This window comes from Anguilla anguilla, chromosome 3 (assembly GCF_013347855.1).
Source record: "Anguilla anguilla isolate fAngAng1 chromosome 3, fAngAng1.pri, whole genome shotgun sequence".
In the NCBI taxonomy this organism is placed as follows: Eukaryota; Metazoa; Chordata; class Actinopteri; order Anguilliformes; family Anguillidae; genus Anguilla; species Anguilla anguilla.
The window spans coordinates 10,090,824-10,110,233 of record NC_049203.1 but is presented as its reverse complement, the minus strand read 5'-3'; the positions used below and the strand labels follow the sequence as shown (position 1 = coordinate 10,110,233).

The 19,410-nt window shown below is 41.7% G+C and overlaps 1 protein-coding gene and 1 pseudogene across 17 annotated transcripts in view; both read left to right on the top strand.

Annotated features, from left to right (window-relative positions):
- The window catches only part of LOC118223393 (protocadherin alpha-C2-like), a 114,003-nt gene that overhangs the window by 62,139 nt on the left and 32,454 nt on the right, over positions 1-19,410 (top strand). Inside the window, exon 1 of one of the 17 annotated variants that reach the window (XM_035409881.1) lies at positions 9,895-12,447. The exons of 15 other annotated variants lie outside the window; for them this stretch is intronic. In XM_035409881.1, coding sequence (XP_035265772.1) covers positions 10,060-12,447 — 2,388 coding nt within the window. In that variant the 5' untranslated portion in view covers positions 9,895-10,059. Of the gene's footprint in view, positions 1-9,894; positions 12,448-14,359; positions 16,610-19,410 lie in introns of those variants that run through there. One more of the 17 variants, XM_035409898.1, reaches the window with a different exon arrangement.
- LOC118223395 lies at positions 453-3,146 on the top strand (annotated as a pseudogene).

The window sequence follows — 19,410 nt, the reverse complement described above, 5'->3', positions numbered from 1 at the left end:
TGGCTGCAGTTGGGCCACAATACGGCTCAAAATTTTAATTTCCGCACATTAAATTAAAATGCCGCACGTGGTTGGTTGCATTTTGGCCACTTTTGATCCACAGCACACTTTCCATTGCCATTCCTGACTCTTAAGTGTCTAAACTCACGTATCTTTGGCCCGGAATCGTCTGCTATCTCGGGCATATCTGTCATTATATGACATGCCTAAGGGAATGACGATCGGAGGTATCATATATGCAAAACAGGATTGTATCATTTATACAGTTTCGCTGTTTGTGGAGTTAACTGCCATTTTCATTCAGTTAACACGAAAAAAAATTGTAATCGCTCATTTCATATAACGGTCTTTCAATGACTGCTGTGTGATGGCGTTTTGCTACAGTCCCAACTGTAGCTATTTGCCACATTTTTATCATGTTGTGAATTTTGTTCATTTAAAAAATACGAAGGAATTGCAAATGCGCAAGATTTCTTTTGACTGTAATCATGACAACTTTATTGATATCAGTAAGTTTGACACACGGTGTCGCTATAGACCACAAAAAATAGTACATCCAGGACTCCTCCTTTTGGAGAAGAGGGTGAAGCTCACAAGCCCGATCGCTTTGTTGCAGACACGGGCACATAATCATAGTGTGGCGCAGGATTTCGAATATACATTGTTTGAATTTAAATGTATCTTTTCATTTGGAATATATGATTTGCTTTTGCCAGAGTTCATTGGACTTCCGTGATAAACCAGCGCAATGATGGGCCTTTGGGAACATACGGTTCATGTGTGGATTACGTGTATTGCGTTGCTTTGTTTGCTGGGTTGGTCTTCGGCACAGACTGTGTATTCCGTTTCGGAAGAGGTGAATAAAGGAACATTTGTTGGAAATATCGCTAAGGATCTCAGCCTCAATGTGCAAGAATTGGAATCTCGAGGGCTTCATATTGCAACTGGCTCAAACCAAAGATATTTTCAGGTAAATTTGAAAAACGGTTTTCTTTACGTTAATGAGAGAATAGACAGAGAGGCGCTATGTGCGAATTTGGCGAAGTGCTCCTTAAATATACAGACAATATTGAATCAGCCCATGCACCTCCACCGCATTGAAGTAAATATTTTAGACATTAATGATAATGCACCGTCGTTCCTGGACAAATCACGAGTTTTGAATATTCCTGAATCGTCGATTTCTGGGGAGAGATTCCCTCTCCCAAGAGCTATTGACCCCGATGTGGGCAGCAACTCCGTAAAAACCTACAAGCTTAGTCCGAATGAGCACTTCTCACTGGATGTACAGAGCGGTAGGGAGCAACGTGTGTCTGCTGAGTTGGTGCTACAGAAAGCTTTAGACCGAGAGAAGCAGGCTGTGATTCAGCTCGTACTGACTGCTGTTGATGGGGGAAAACCTCCCAGATCCGGGACATTACAGATCACTGTTAATGTAATCGATGTGAATGACAATGCGCCAGTATTCAGCAAATCTCTTTATAAAGTCCGTGTTAATGAGAATGTATCAGTTGGAACAAAAATAATAACACTTAATGCCACAGACCTCGACGAAGGAATGAACGGTGAGCTAGTATATTCTTTAGCTGAACGAGAAATTTTAAATCCTTCGGATGTGTTTGCCATTAATTCTATAACAGGAGAAATCACTATAATAGGGAATTTGGATTTTGAGGAAGAACTCTGCCTACGAGATACGCGTGCAAGCTCGGGATAAAGGTTCAACTCCAAGGAGTACTCACTGCAAAGTGTTAGTGGAAGTTATTGATATCAACGACAACGAGCCGGAAATAACAGTGACGTCACTTATGAGCCCTATACGAGAAGACGCTCAAAGAGGGACAGTAGTTGCTTTGATAACCGTGACAGATAAAGACGCAGGAAAAAATGGACAATTTAATTGTATCTTGGTTGGTGTAGTTCCTTTTAAACTGCAATCTTCGTATAAGAACGATTACTCTTTAGTGGTTGACGGGCCACTGGATAGAGAGAGCGTTTTTCAGTATAATGTCACAATCAGAGCTACAGATGAAGGGACTCCCCCTCTTTCCACCACCGCCGTTATTACAGTACACGTTTCTGATGTCAATGACAATGCGCCACGTTTTCCTGAACCAGTGATTAACTTGTATTTGAAAGAAAACAGTCCAGTGGGATCTGTTATTCATACGATGTCTGCATTTGACCCAGACTCGAAAGAAAATTCTAAACTTGCATATTCTATTGTTGAAAGTTCTTCCAAAGGTGTACCCCGGTCATCGGCGGTCAGCGTGAACTCAGTCAGCGGAGAAATATATACCCTTCAGTCGTTTAACTATGAGGACATAAAAACATTCCAGTTTCTACTTCAGGCCACAGACTCTGGTGTTCCTCCACTGAACAGCAACGTGACTGTGAACGTTTTTATCTTGGATGAGAATGACAACAGCCCTGCGGTTCTCCCGCCCTATTCTGACCAGGGCTCCGTTAATACTGAGAACATTCCCTATTCTGCTGAAGCGGGATACTTTGTGGCCAAGATCAGAGCTGTAGACGCAGACTCTGGTTACAATGCGCTGCTTTCTTATCACATCACGGAACCCAAGGGAAGCAGTCTCTTCCGAATCGGAAGCAGCACCGGGGAAATAAGGACCAAGAGGCGAATGAGTGACAATGACTTGAAGACTCATCCATTGGTGATTTTGATTTCTGATCATGGAGAGCCTTCCCTCACAGCAACTGTGTCTATTGATGTTGTGGTTGTTGAAGATGGCAGTGATGCTGGCCTGCAGACGTCATTCAGACAGCTGCCTGCCAAGGAGGAGACTTTCTCGGATTTAAATCTCTATTTGCTTATCGCAATTGTTTCTGTATCAGTTATATTTTTGCTGAGCCTCATTAGTTTAATAGCTGTTAAATGTCTCAGGACGGACAGCGGGTTGAGCAAGTACAGCCCCCCAGTTATCACCACACACCCTGATGGCAGCTGGTCTTACTCTAAGTCTACGCAGCAGTATGACGTGTGTTTTAGCTCAGACACACTGAAGAGTGACGTTGTGGTTTTTCCCGCGCCATTTCCGCCTGCTGATGCGGAGCTGATTAGCATTAATGGAGCAGACACGTTGAAAAGAAATCAAACTCTCCCCAACAGCGAGAAGGTAAGATAGCCAGTAACAATTCCTTTAAATTAATACTTGAATGTGCCCTGGAAACCTATGCAGAATATTCACATTTCAGTGTACAGTGCCCCCCATAATGTTTGGGACAAAGACATTTTTTTCTTGATTTTGAATTGTGCTCCCCAATTTAAAATTTGTAATCGAACAATTTGCATGTTAAAATTTTATTAAGGTGTATACATTTTGGTTTCACCATGTAGAAATTACAACACTTTCTATACATAGTACCCCCATTCCTGGGAACCATGAAGTTTGGGACATATTTTCTGTTCAGCTTAGGAAACGCATGCTCAGTTCGATTCAGAATGGGTGACTGATTTGGACAATCAAAAATATTCCTGTTTTTGGCATTGGTAAAACTCCTTTGTTGCTTTAGCAGTATGTTCGTGATCATAGTCTTGCTGTAGAATGAAGCACCATCTTATGAGTTTGGAGACATTTGCTAGAACTTGAGCCAAGCTGTTTCTGTGCACTTCAGTATTCATTCTGTCGCTACTATCAGCAGTTATATTGTCAATGAAGACAAGTAAGCCCATGCCTGTGGCAGCCATACATGCCCAAACCATAACACCCACACACTGTGTTTCACAGATGAGGGGGAGTGCTTTGGACCTTGGGCAGTTCATTTTGGCTACCACACTTTGCTCTTGCAATCACATTAATATGAGTTAATCTTGGTCTCATCTGTGCACAGGACCTTTTCCCAGAACTCTGCAGGCTTTTTTTATATATATAATTCTTTGCAGACTGCAACCTGGCCATCCTGTGTTTATGGCTAACTAGTGGTTTGTATGTTGCTGTGTAGTCTCTGTAGTTCTTTTTGTGAAGGACAGTGGTCATTGAAATATCCACTGTCAGACCGGTGTCTGGGGGCTTTTCTTCATTATGGCGTGGCCTATGTCTCTGACTTAAAAAAAAAAAAAAAATTCTCAGCCTCATAATGGCTTTCTTGACTTTCATTGGCAAAATTCTGGTCCCCATGTTGACAAAGCCAAATTACAGAGTCCAAGGGCAATCAAAAGCCTAGAATCAGGACTGGATACCAAGAGCTCTGTTATGCCTCTACTAAAGAAGCAATTGAACACACCTGACTAATCTGAAACACACGTGAAGCCAATTGTCCCAAACATAATGGTGCCCTGAAATGGGCTATGTGTGGAAAGTGCTGTAATTTCAAGACTGTGAAACCAAAATATATAAAAATACTCTAATACTAGTTGAGAAACTGCACTTCAACCACATATGAAGTATTTGATAGCCAAATCAAGAAAAAATAAGTCTTGGTCCCAAAGATTACTTACTGGGACTACAAGTAGGCCTGCCACACCTTTGCGTTTTATTTACAATAAGTGTGTCTTGCACGTACATTCTTCATAAAATGAATGAATGGGTGAACAAATGAATCAATAAATTAACGAATCAATCAATCAGTCAATCAATCAACGCACCAATGCAGAGCAACGTGTCTTCAGTATGAATCAATCAATGACTGCCAATTTTCACGCGCAAACGTTTTCCAGTTTCGGTTGTAGTACATACGGCCATATAATCAACCTCGGGAGACATCTCTTACAAGAATTTTCCACACGAGTGTGATTTACAGTAGTTTTGAAGGGTTGGCTGCCGATTTAACGCTAAACTGGCATTTTATCACGTTTATGATCAAGCGAATTCTAGCTTGTAAACTGTAAAGTTCCCGGAGATATATTCCACCTGTGAAAAAGAAAAAAAGAAGAAAAAAAAGCGCAATGTCGACATAATACACAACGTCATGATTCTGGCTTGACTGTGGTGCAAATTTCAGCTCACGAACACAGTTTGTCTTCATTATTTAAAATGGCATATTAATAAAATGTGAATTCAACTTCAGGAGAAGGCATGCTGTGCAAGAAAACTGGTTTTGAATGGAATTTTAATGAATATTCCAGAAAGCAGTTTGTCTTGATGTAATTTTGCCTTTTATTTCTTTCACTTTCTCCCCAGTGAGCACAAGCCCGAATATATACGCCCAGAGAGGCGTAAATATAGGTTGTCAGATGTTTTGCATATATGGCCCTAATTTACTTCAGCTTTTACCTTGATGTAGCCTGACTGTGTCCTAGCAGGTTAGAAGCCAAAACTAGCCGGTTTTCACCTAACGTCTTAGATTGTATGTACCAATCGTATTTCATTTAAATGTTTATTAAATCAAATCATTTTCATAAACTGTCAGTTTATGCTTCCTCTCGCCTGTATGATCATAGTTCGTAAGAATTCGTGCGTGTAATTCCAATTACATACACACGCTTTAAAGTCATTGCTATTTAATGTTTAAATAAAACAGCCTTGCGTAAAATATAGATGACTGGAATTGTTTGATCTTCAGTCTTGCGGACTTGATGTGTGTCATTTCTTGCCTTGGCTAATAAAAGCACACGGTGTCGCTGTTGACCATGGAAAAAATGTGCTTTTCGGGGCTCCTCCTTAACGGTGTATCAGTCATAGAGGCTTTGTTACAGTAAGTCGCACATTAGCTGCCGTCGTCAATGTAATGTTGCCGTAGTGGTTGTGTGAGCATTTAATATTTCATTCTAAAAGTAGAATATTTCAGTATTACTGTGCTCCCCGGAAGCGATGGGATTTTCCATTCAAAAATTGCGTATTTGGATACAGTGTGTGGTTTTTTCTTGTCTATGGGCAGTGTCCTTTCAGAAGATTGTATATTCCGTCTCTGAAGAAGTGAACAGGGGAACTGTTGTGGGAAACATAACGAAGGATCTAAACCTTAATCTTAAGGAGCTGGAATTACGCACGTTTCAGATCGTGTCCGGATCCAGTACGAAGTATTTTGAGGTAAATTTGCAGACTGGTGTTTTAATTGTAAACGAAAGGATCGACAGAGAGGAGTTGTGTTTTAGTATTCCGAAATGCTCTCTCAAGATAGAGGCCGTGGCTCATAATCCTGTGAATTTCTATCGTATTGACGTGAATGTCTTGGACATTAATGATAATGCGCCAGTTTTCCAAGAGAAATTTCACGTTTTAAATATAACCGAATATGCGTTTCCCGGGGAAAGATTCCCCTCTCCTTTAGCAAATGACCCCGATCTGGGTAGTAACTCGGTGCAGACCTATAAGCTGAGTCCGAATGAACACTTCTCACTGGATGTACAGAGCGGTGCTGAGCAGAGTGCGTCTCCTGAGCTAGTGCTGCAGAAAGCTTTAGACCGAGAGAAGCAGCCTGTGATCCGGCTCCTTCTGACTGCTGTTGACGGAGGCAGACCTCCCAGATCCGGGACATTACAGATTATTGTCAATGTAATTGATGTGAACGACAATAGCCCAACTTTCAGCAGCTCACTTTATAAAGTCCGTGTTTCTGAAAATATTCCTTCTGGAACACCAATCATAACACTTAATGCAACGGACATAGACGAAGGAGTAAACAGTGAAGTTCTTTACTCTTTTGTTTTACGCGGCAATGTGAATCCGACGGACATTTTCTCAATGAATCAGGATACTGGTGAGATCACGACAAAGGGCGAGCTTGACTATGAAGAAAATGGTGCGTTTGAATTGCGCATCAATGCTCGCGATAAAGGCCTCCCTCCGCGGAGTACTAATTGCAAACTATTAATTGAACTTGTGGATGTAAATGACAACTCCCCAGAAATATCAGTAACTTCAGCACTGAACACGGTGAGAGAAGACGCCAAAATTGGCACAGTTGTTGCCTCAATTACAGTCTCAGATAAAGACGGAGGCAAAAACGGAATTGTTCATTGTCGCATTGTTGGCTCTGTTCCTTTTAAACTCCAGTCTTCAAATGATAACTATTACTCATTAGTGATTGATGGTCCACTGGACAGAGAGAGTAGTACTCAGTACAGTGTTACCATAACAGCTATTGATGAAGGGATTCCGCCTCTCTCCAGCAGCAGCATTATTACTGTACATGTTTCAGATGTGAACGACAACGCACCACGCTTTTCAGAGCCTGTGATTGCCGTATACGTGAAAGAAAACAGCCAAGTGGGATCTGTTATTTACACCATATCTGCATTTGACTCAGACTTGAAAGAAAATTCTAAACTTACTTATTCCTTATTGGAGAGTTCGACCTCACGGTCACCAATGGTCAACATAAACTCTGTCAGTGGAGAAATATACAGCTTGCAGTCTTTTAACTATGAAGAAGTGAAAACGTTCCAGTTTCAAGTTAAGGCAACGGACTCGGGTATTCCTCCACTAAGCAGCAACGTGACTGTGAATGTTTTTATTCTTGATGAGAATGACAACAGTCCTGCGGTTCTCCCGCCCTATTCTGGCCAGGGCTCCGTTAATACTGAGAACATTCCCTATTCTGCTGAAGCAGGATACTTTGTAGCCAAGATCAGGGCTGTAGACGCAGACTCTGGTTACAATGCGCTGCTTTCTTATCACATCGTTGAACCTAAGGGAAGCAGTCTCTTCCGAATCGGAAGCAGCACCGGGGAAATACGGACTAAGAGGCGAATGAGTGACAATGACTTGAAGACTCATCCATTGGTGATTTTGATTTCTGACCACGGAGAATCCTCTCTCTCAGCTACTGTGTCTATTGATGTTGTGGTTGCTGAAGGTACAAATGAAATACAGACATCGTTCAGACAGTTACCTGCCAAGGAGGACGATTTCTCGGACTTAAATTTATATTTACTAGTCGCCATTGTCTCGGTATCAGTGATATTTTTGCTCAGCCTTATTGGTTTGATTGCCGTGAAATGTCACCGGACGGACGGCAGTTTGAGCAAGTACAGTGCCCCAGTGATCACCACACACCCTGACGGGAGCTGGTCTTACTCCAAATCTACTCAGCAGTATGACGTGTGTTTTAGCTCTGACACACTGAAGAGCGACGTGGTGGTTTTCCCTTCACCGTTTCCGCCTGCAGAAGCGGAACTGATCAGCATTAACGGGGTAGACACTTTAAAGCGGACCCAAACCCTTCCCAACAACGAGAAGGTAAATACTGGATATCAAACATGCATACGTGTGCTCCTTTCCGTTTTTCATTGATTTGAATCCTGTCATTCTGAATGTTTAAAACTTCCGGAAGTATGGTTAAGTCTTGACTATTATTTCTTTGTTATTTTATATCGCATCGTTTTATCATACAATTAAATTTGTTTTCAGATGTTTTCCATGGCTAGCAGTGTAAGCAGTGTTTGACAATGTGTCTGTATTTTCCTCTAAAAATTCAGTGCTACATGTATTCTGTGTGGCTTTGTGTCCATTTTCTATACTTATCAAAGTCGTTTGTCCTGGGCGTATTCTTATTTTAAATTTCACACAATTCGCTATTGTTTCGTGTAGTAGATTTGAATGAGCAATTTTTTTGAACTTCTTTTTTCCACATTTGCGTCATGTTTAGTATTAGCCCTTTGGCGGAAATGTGGGTAATCTGATGGCAACACGGTGGTGCAATGGGTAGTGCTGTTGCCTCACGGCAAGAAGGTCTTGTTCGAATCCCTGTCTGGGCTTTTGTGTGGAGTTGGCATGTTCTCCACGTGGGTTTCCTCCCACCGTCCAAGGACATGCATGTAGGCTAACTGGAGTGCGTACGTGAATGGTTGTGTTCGACCTGTCCAGGGTGTATTCTTGCCTCTCGCCCAATGCACGCTGGGATAGACTCCAGCACCCCCTGCGGCCCTGACCAGAATAGGCGGATATAGATAATGGATGGATTTGAAGACTTTCCGTTCTGATAACTGCTTTAAAATATGTAGGCCTATTAGATAATTTTTGTATTTATTGAAGCTTATTTGATTAAATATATCGAAGCAGTTCTCCATAACAGAAGTATGCTGAAGAACATTTTTAGAGTTAAAACTCACCCTGTGTTCTCAGTCAAGCATAGTAAATCACGTGCCGTTTTCTCCATAGACACACTGTGTCCCCTCGGCCGGATTTAAAAACCGCGAATGACGCGCTGATGTTTGAAGCGGGTCGAAGAGGGCGTTGGGATGGGACATTATTTTGCTCCGAGTTGTTCGTTGTGTCTGTCCAATTATGTTGATTATTAATCGGACACACTTAGTCAGTTTATCATCACATGATGAAATCAGCTTCCCCCCGATCTTCTTTATATATGACCACAGTTCAATTTACAAATATGGTGCTTGATTGTGGAGATCATTTTTACATTACGAAAATACTCAATCCATAACCTAAGCAAAACCAGGTCCGTGAGTTCAGAGGAGCACTTTGTGTAGTATTTTAAATGGCTGTTTTCGTGCGTATTTGCGCGTAAAAGTCTGTTTGGATTAATGTATGCTTGTATATCAGTCATTATGTGTAATGTTTATAACGGCAGGACTATCAGATTTATCATATGTGCAATTACGATGGTTTAATTTAAAAAATCCAATTGGTATAGCTGGCTGCAATGTTCATTGTGCATGAAAAAATGCATTGAATCGTTCCTTTAATTTAACTATTCTTTAAGGCCTGCTTTGACGTGTGCTAACGTTCTGCTAGTGTTCCAACTGAACCGGTAGCCTAATTACCTTTTTTTTTATCTTGGTGTGGTTTTTCTGCTGAATGTCAAAAATACTGTGGTTCTAAGGGTAAATGTGCAAGATTTGCTTTGACTGTGTTCATGACAGAAACTCTTCTGATATCAGCAAATTTGACACGAGGTGGCGCTGCAGACCACAAATAATAATAATAATAACACATTTACAGACTCCTCCTTTTACAGGGAATGGTGAAGCGCACACACCACTGACCGCTTTGTTCCAGATAGCGCGCAGAATCATAGTGTGGCACAGTCCTTCGAATATGCATTGCTTTGATTAAAATTCATATGTTTCATCGGTAATATACGCCTTACCTTTGCCGGAGTTCACTGGACTGCAGTGGTGACTGGTCACCTAGAGCAATGAATGGCCTTTGGGATCAGACAGTAGGCCTACATATCTGGATTACGTGTATCGCCTTGTTTTTTCCTCTGGGTTGGTCTTCGGCACAGACTGTGTATTCCGTTTCGGAAGAGGTGGACAGAGGCACGTTTGTCGGAAATATCGCGAAGGATTTAAATTTGAATGTGCAAGACTTTGAATCTCGAGGGCTTCAGATTGCAGCTGGTTCTAACGAGAGGTATTTTCAGGTAAATTTGAAAACCGGTATCCTTTATGTTAAAGACAGAATTGACAGAGAGGCGCTATGTGCGAATTTGGCGAAGTGCTCTTTAAATATTGAGGTAATACTGAATCAACCTATGCATCTTCACCGCATCGAAGTAAATATTTTAGACATCAATGATAATGCGCCGTCGTTCCTGGACAAATCGCAAGTTCTGAATATTCCTGAATCGTCGGTTTCTGGGGAGAGATTTCCTCTCCCAATTGCTTTTGACCCCGATGTGGGCAGCAACTCAGTAAAGACCTACAAGCTGAGTCCGAATGAACACTTCTCTCTGGATGTACAGAGCGATGGAGAGCAGAGTGTGTCTCCTGAGCTAGTGCTGCAGAAAGCTTTGGACCGAGAGAAGCAGTCTGTGATTCAGCTCGTACTGACTGCTGTTGACGGAGGAAAACCTCCCAGATCAGGGACATTACAGATCATTGTTAATGTTATCGATGTGAATGACAATGTTCCAGCCTTCAGCAAGTCTCTTTATAAAGTCAGTGTTAATGAGAATATACCGATTGGAACAAAAATAATAGCACTTAATGCCACAGACCTCGATGAAGGAATGAACGGTGAGCTAGTGTATTCTTTAACTGAACGTGGAAGTTTAAATCCTTCGGGTATGTTTGCCATCGATTCGATAACAGGAGAAGTCACAATAATAGGAAATTTGGATTTTGAGGAAAACTCTGCCTACGAGATCCGCGTGAAAGCTCAGGATAAAGGTTCAACTCCAAGAAGTACACACTGCAAAGTGTTAGTGGAAGTAGTTGATATCAACGACAACGCCCCAGAAATAACAGTGACGTCACTAATGAGCCCAGTAAAAGAAGACGCTCAAAGAGGGACAGTAGTTGCTTTGATAACCGTAACAGACAACGACGCGGGAAAAAATGGACATTGTGATTGTATTTTAGTTGGTTCCGTTCCGTTTAAACTGCAGTTTTCCTATAAGAACTATTACTCTTTAGTGGTTGATGGGCCGCTGGATAGAGAGAGCGTTTTTCAGTACAATATCACCATCAAAGCTACAGATGAAGGGACTCCCCCTCTTTCCACGACCGGTGTTATTACTGTACAAGTTTCTGATGTCAATGACAATGCGCCACGCTTTACTGAACCGGTGATTAACTTGTATTTGAAAGAAAACAGTCCAGTGGGATCTGTTATTCATACGATATCTGCATTTGACCCTGACTTGAAAGAAAATTCTAAACTTGCATATTCTATTTTTGAAAGTTCTTCCAACGGTGTGCCCCGGTCATCAGCGGTCAGCGTGAACTCAGTCAGTGGAGAAATATATACCCTTCAGTCGTTTAACTATGAGGACATAAAAACATTCCAGTTTCTACTTCACGCCACAGACTCAGGTGTTCCTCCACTGAACAGCAACGTGACGGTGAACTTTTTTATCCTGGATGAGAATGACAACAGTCCTGCGGTTCTCCCACCCTATTCTGATCAGGGTTCTGTTAATACTGAGAACATTCCCTATTCTGCTGAAGCGGGATACTTTGTGGCCAAGATCAGGGCTGTAGACGCAGACTCTGGTTACAATGCGCTGCTTTCTTATCACATCACGGAACCCAAGGGAAGCAGTCTGTTCCGAATTGGAAGCAGCACCGGGGAAATAAGGACTAAGAGGCGAATGAGTGACAATGACTTGAAGACTCATCCGTTGGTGGTTTTGATTTCTGATCACGGAGAACCTTCCCTCTCAGCGACTGTGTCTATTGATGTTGTGGTTGTTGAAACTGCAGGTGAAATACAGACGTCGTTCAGACAGTTGCCTGCCAAGGAGGACAGTTTCTCGGATTTAAATCTCTATTTACTGATTGCCATTGTATCAGTCTCCGTTATATTTTTGCTCAGTCTTATTGGTTTGATAGCCGTTAAATGTCACAGGACGGACGGTGGTTCAAACAGGTACAGCGCTCCAGTAATTACCACACACCCTGATGGGAGCTGGTCTTACTCCAAATCTACTCAGCAGTATGACGTGTGTTTTAGCTCGGACACACTGAAGAGTGACGTTGTGGTTTTCCCCCCGCCGTTTCCGCCCGCGGATGCGGAATTGATCAGCATTAACGGAGCGGACACCTTCAAACGAAATCAAACGCTCCCCAACAGCGCAAAGGTGAGATCTAATTGGTTAAAATGAGTTTTTCCCCACACTTATGATAAGGCAGCCTAACACCACGACTTTGTTTCTTGTCAACTGAATATGGTGCCATTTTTCATTTCGGTATAATTAGGTTTAAATCATTTGACTAGGGTTTTTTTTTCCAATTTAATGATTTTCTTACGTTGTTCTGTTTAATGTAAGAAACGTTTCAGAGGCATTGCAAGCATTGATGTATTTTTTTCCCTCACCAATCTGCTGCCACTTGGTAATATCATTCGTTTTCCACTGTTTTGCAGAAGACACTCAGATCTTTTCAGATCTTTGTCAGCACCTCTCCTTCCATTGCCCCCTCCCATCACTGCTCGCTTGCCTCTACGATATTGACGGGTTCACTGCTCAAGCCTCAAAGACAGTTTGTAACCTAGGTGTCATCCCCTGCTGTCTTTTCAACCCCACGTCAATAATCTCTTCAAAACATCATTTTTTAATCTGAGAAATATTTCCATGCTTTGTCCTTCTTTATCCACCTTCGCTGCCAGTGCTTTAGCCATGATCCTGTTACCTCCATTCTTGACTTCCGCCATACTCTGCTTTACAGTCCCACTAACACTACTGGGCAAGCTTCAACACACTCAAAGCTCTGTTGCCAGAATTCCTACCCACACAAGATCCTGGCAACACATCACACCCACTTTTAAAAACCTACGCTGGCTTCCCGTAAAGGCAGGCATTCCAGATTATTTTGGTCACCTACAAAGCTCTAAATTACCCAGCCCCTCTCTACCACACTTCTTCCAGTCCTCTAAAGTTCAAAGCCTTTGAACTTTAATACTGGCATGTTACTCCCCACCCTCAACAGCCTTCTCTGTGAATTTGGTGGTAGAGCTTTCTCTGTGGCTGCTCTCTTTCTTTGGGATGGTTTTCAAAAAAAAATCAGGGAATCAGGGCGTGCTGAAAATTTGAAATCCCTACTTAAGATCCACCTCTTCAGTATAATTTACCCTTAGTGTCCAATATTGCTTTGGTTAGTATGTTTGTGTTCATACCTTAATTATATACACTCATCTGGATTACTGTCCTATGTATCTGTTTTGCCTTCTGTGCATACCGTTCCTTGTGGGGTTTTTTCTACTTCTTAACTTTGTTAAGCGACCTTGGGCTCTGGAGAGGTGCTGTATAAATTAAATATTATTATTATTATTATTATTATTATTATTATTATTATTATTTCCTGTTGCCTATAGAATTTTAATTTTAGATCCCGTTTTTTCCCCAACGTCAGATTCCATGCAGCAATGTTTTCCTCGAGAAATGTTTATAACCACGTGAGCTGACTACGTTCCCATATGTCTATTTGAAAAACAGACGGAGATTCAAATTCGGAAACAGCAGTGCGCCGTTATATAGAATTATATTGCATTGACGACGTATTCTATTGTTTGTAATCTAGTGCTATTTTCTGTGTGTCTCCAATGACTCTGTATTAAAGGTTTCTTTAGCCTCTGTTTCATTATGTCACGTGTTTTGGTGTTTATGCAGGGTAGGGGCTGATCGGATAACTATCTGTTCTTGAATTTCCACAAGGTGTCGCTATGGCCTAACAAAGCAAAATCTGTTTTTTTTTTCTTGGGCTCCTCCTTATTTCAGCGATGAGGTCTAATATCAGCGGCTTTGTTAGTTTTGGATGCCGTTTGCCCGAGATAGCTATACAGAATTTCTTCGTACACATGTGGATATTGTATTTTTCAGTGTTTTCCTGAGTTAGTATTGGTGGATTATGATGAATCGGGTGAACATGGCCAACTTGCTCGTATTTTCGATTGCTTGTTTCCTGCTTTTGCTTTCTATCATGGACGTGGTATCCGGACAAATCGTGTATTCCGTATCTGAAGAGGTGAATAAGGGGACATCTGTGGGAAACATCGCGAAAGACCTGAACTTAAACGCACAGGATCTGGAATCACGTATGTTTCAGATCGTATCTGGATCAAACAAACAATATTTCTCTGTAAATCTGAAGACTGGCATTTTGTTTGTAAATGAAAGGATCGACAGAGAGGATCTGTGTCCGAATGCGGTGAAATGCTCTATAAACATCGAAGCCATTGTTAATAGTCCTTTGAATTTGTTCCGCATTGAGGTAAACGTAGTGGATATCAATGATAATTTCCCATCCTTCCGTGTTAAATCAAGACATTTGAATATATCAGAATCTGCTTTTGTAGGGGACAGATTCCCATTGCCTAGGGCGTCTGATCCCGATGTGGGCAGCAACTCGGTGAAGACCTATAAGCTGAGTCCGAATGAACACTTCTCACTGGATGTACAAAGCGGTGGAGAGCAGAGTGTGTCTCCTGAGTTAGTGCTGCAGAAAGCTTTAGACCGAGAGAAGCAGTCTGTGATTCAGCTTGTACTGACTGCTGTCGATGGTGGAAAACCATCCAAATCCGGAACGTTACAGATAATTGTTAATGTTATGGATACGAATGACAACCCTCCTTTTTTTAAACAACCGCTTTATAAAGTGCGCATTTTTGAGAATATATCGCATGGGGCGTCAGTAATCACTCTGAACGCGACAGATGAGGATGAGGGGATAAATAGTGAAATACTTTACGAGTTTCTAAACCAAGAACACGAGGATAATTCTATTCAAATGTTTAGTATAAATCAAAATACTGGTGAAATCACCGTTAAAGGCGACATTGATTATGAAGAAAACCATGCATATGAAATACGCGTGGAAGCAAAAGATAAAGGTTCTAACCCCCGGGCCACCCATTGTAAATTATTAGTTGAAGTCGTTGATGTAAATGATAATGCTCCAGAAATATCAGTAACCTCGCTTGTCAATACAGTTAGAGAAGACGCCGGTAAAGACACTGCAGTTGCTTTAATAACCGTAGTCGATAAGGATACAGGGCAGAATGGAAATACACGTTGCTTTATATCTGGCGGGCTTCCTTTTAAACTACAGTCATCCTACAAGAATTATTACTCATTAGTGGTTGACGGGTTTCTAGACAGGGAGGTTACTTCTCAGTACAATGTCACCATCACAGCTACAGATGAAGGGACTCCGCCTCTCTCCAGCACCAGTGTTATCACTATTTATATATCTGACGTTAACGACAACGCGCCGCGCTTTCCGGACCCTGTGATTAACGTGTACTTGAAAGAAAACAGCCCAGTAGCGTCTGCCATTCACAAAGTATCTGCCCTTGATCCGGATTTAAACGAAAACGCCAAAGTTACGTATTCATTATTGAAAAGCTACGGTAAAGGTGTCTCTCCATCAGCAATCGACCTAAACTCTGTCAGTGGTGAGATACACAGTCTGCAGTCTTTTAACTACGAGGAGATAAAGACGTTCCAGTTTCAAGTCCAGGCCACAGACTCTGGTGTCCCTCCTCTAAGCAGCAACGTGACTGTGAATGTTTTTATTCTTGATGAGAATGACAACAGTCCGGCGGTTCTCCCGCCCTATTCTGACCAGGGCTCCGTTAACACAGAGAGCATCCCCTATTCTGCTGAAGCGGGATATTTTGTAGCCAAGATCAGGGCCGTGGACGCAGACTCTGGTTACAATGCGCTGCTTTCTTATCACATCACGGAACCCAAGGGAAGCAGCCTCTTCCGAATCAGTAGCAGCACCGGGGAAATAAGGACTAAGAGGCGAATGAGTGACAATGACTTGAAGACTCATCCTTTGGTGGTTTTGATTTCTGATCACGGAGAGCCTTCCCTCACAGCGACTGTGTCTATTGATGTTGTGGTTGTTGATGATGGCAGTGAAGTAGGCCTACAGACGTCATTCAGACAGTTGCCTGCAAAGGAAGAGAGTTTCTCGGATGTAAATTTCTATTTGCTGATCGCCATTGTATCAGTTTCCGTTATATTTTTGCTCAGCCTTATTAGTTTAATAGCTGTAAAGTGCCACAGGACGGACGGCAGTCTGAGCAAGTACAGCGCTCCAGTTATCACAACACACCCTGACGGGAGCTGGTCTTACTCCAAATCTACGCAGCAGTATGACGTGTGTTTTAGCTCAGACACACTGAAGAGTGACGTTGTGGTTTTCCCCGCCTCATTTTCACCTGCTGATGCGGATCTCATCAGTATTAATGGAGCAGACACCTTTAAACGGAACCAAACGCTCCCTAACAGCGCGAAGGTATGGTAGATTCGTCACTGCTGTTCCTGCCTTTTATACGAGACATATTTTATGTAACGCATTTTACATTTTGAGTACCGTCATAGCTTTCGTGAAAATGACATAATTTTAAAAATAACAGTCTTTGGTTTAATTGATGCGTTTATTTCACCACACCGCTGTTATCAGGTCTGTATCGATGTGCTTCTTCACATTTTCAGCACCACGGTGCAGAACAGTGACAGTCACAAGCTGAAGTCTCCTTGCGCAGCTACTGTGTTGGCGTCTTAAGTGAAATAGTTTTTCACTGAAATTTTAAACTACACTTTTTTTCCTCTTTATTCATTCATGCGCATTATAACGTGACCCTTCATTACATTGTGGCAAATAAACTTCTAAATAATACCTGTAAACTTACTAATTAATAATAATAATAATAATAATTTATTCCTATCCGAGCGTTTCACCCCATCGCTTGGTGTCGCTGTTTATGTTTCTGACTCCGGAGTTGGCTACCCTCCAGGGAACGAGGCTGAATTCATTCACGGTCTGTGGCCAAATGAGGGTCATATGTTTGACAACTGGACTCTGCCATGAATTATGAATCACCTAAATTAAATTCCAGCCGTTGCATAACCGTGATACTTTTTAATGTTCATTTTTTGTGTGACTCTGTGATGAACATGTATGAAATACTACTCAGAGTTCCCGATATATTCTGTCATTCGCCATATCAAGATATTATCTAATTTAGGTCCGAAAATAGTTCGACGTATAAGTATAGACGTTTCGTTCCTTGTGTGTTAAACACAGACACTGCACGCTCACTACACACATTAGAATTGCGGAATAGTATTCAGTTAAATTTTACTTGCGTTGCGCTTTTTAGAATTACCATTGTAATAAAGCAGCTTTGCTGCATGAGATCCAGGCCTGAACCCCTCAAAGCCTGGTCTAGAGTGACAGTGGCAAGGAAAAACTGCCTGGCTGGTAATGGAGCAGAACCTGGCTCAGTGAAGGGAGCCCATCTGCTGCTGGCTGGCACCAAAATAGCAATAAATGACTATTTCCATTTCGTCTCATAGTGTATTTAAACGTCTTTCCTACACAGACCTTTTCTCATTTTCACACCAGTCTTTTATCAATCATTTCTGCTGGACAGAAGACCCAGTTTAAAACTTTTGAAATTGAGTCAGGTTAATTTACATTTTAGTGTACTTCCTTAACATCTTTGTACTTGATGTTTCTTTTTTATTTTTTCCTGTTTTATAATAATAACAATAATAATAATAATAATAATAATTATTATTATTATTATAATTATAACAACAACAACAATAATAATAATAATAATAATAATCCTAAACCTGACGGATCATCATTGAAGAGTTTTCGTATGTATAAATGATTAAATTGTCCTTTTTAGTCTTTTAATGTTGACCCGGGATGTGGCCAAACACTGTCCTCAGAGGCAAATGCAGTTCCGGGTACTGGGAGCTGTCCAGCAACGTGGTGCTGAACGCGCACTCGCACACCAAAGCCACCCGTTGAATTGGCGTCCCTCGTGTTTCTTCAGAACTTGCTTACATCTCCCCACTTCAAAGAGGTTTTCCCTTTAATTGCATGATTAATTTGCATAATCGTCCATGACCTGTTTGAAATCTAGGGAACCTTTATTACAGTATCCTTATTCAGCTTAATTAAAACTGTACAATGGTGTCAACATATGCTGAACGAAGAGTAAACACTTAGGGATTTAAATCAATTTATGTTAACTTATATTTATAAATCGTCTTAATTGCTTAGTCATCATCATCTCCACCATTTTCTCTGTGTTTACAAGCAGGCTCTTGTTCGCTGCCACTAAAACCGGTGTTTATTCAATGACTATAATTGTCATTAATATCAATATTACCTTACTACTATTAGTATTACTATTATTGGCACTCATAGCATGTTCTGTTTTCAAGGGATATGTCACCACAAGCCCAACCTGTGAAGTGGCAGGGTTTGTCTTTGATTATTTTACTCTTATAGTTCTTAGAATGTTTTTCTTTTTTTTTTTAAGAATGAGAGGTGGTGATTAGACTTCTTTGGGTTTGCCAGCTTTATCATACTTGCCCTCTTTGGAATTGTGGAACCTGTACGTGTGTTTTATTTAAGGTTATTCAGACAGGCTTATTTTCTCCAGAGATGTACACTGTAATGTGACAGCCACTCCTCATAACACAAAACTCCATTTTGGGAGAACTGCACCAGCAGCTCCATTCTTCCTCGCTCTTCCTCTCCATATTCATAAATGGCCCCGTCTTGCTTACTCCGCACGCCGAAAGCTCATTTGCTGTGTTTGTTTTGCAATGTCAAGCGAAGCGGCAGAGGAAATGGATGAGGCCATTACGGGAATGCTTTGCTGGACGCTGCAGTAATCAGCGCGCTCGCACTGAGCCCGTGTGGTTTAACAGGCCTACTGTTGAGCGAGGGGGGCCTCTGCAGCTGGGCTCTGCAGCCTGTGTGTTCTGTAGCCGCCTCTCTGATGAAAAAAAAAACAAAAAAAAAAAACCTCACTGCAGGCATCCAGCTATCTGGTCACCAGGCCAAAATAAAAACAGACCTGTACTGCGTGACTCATCAGCCACTGTGTCTGTTATCTGTTCCTGTCTTGATTCAGCTCTTCTTTTGTGTGAGATTTTTAAAACTGTTTTTTTTTTTTTTTTAATCACACGGCACGCAGCGGCCGTCATGCGACTCGTGAGCTTTCTTTCTCTCCTTCACAGACCCCATGTGATGTTCCAGAGTTAATGCCTCGTGTGTGAAGGGGCGGG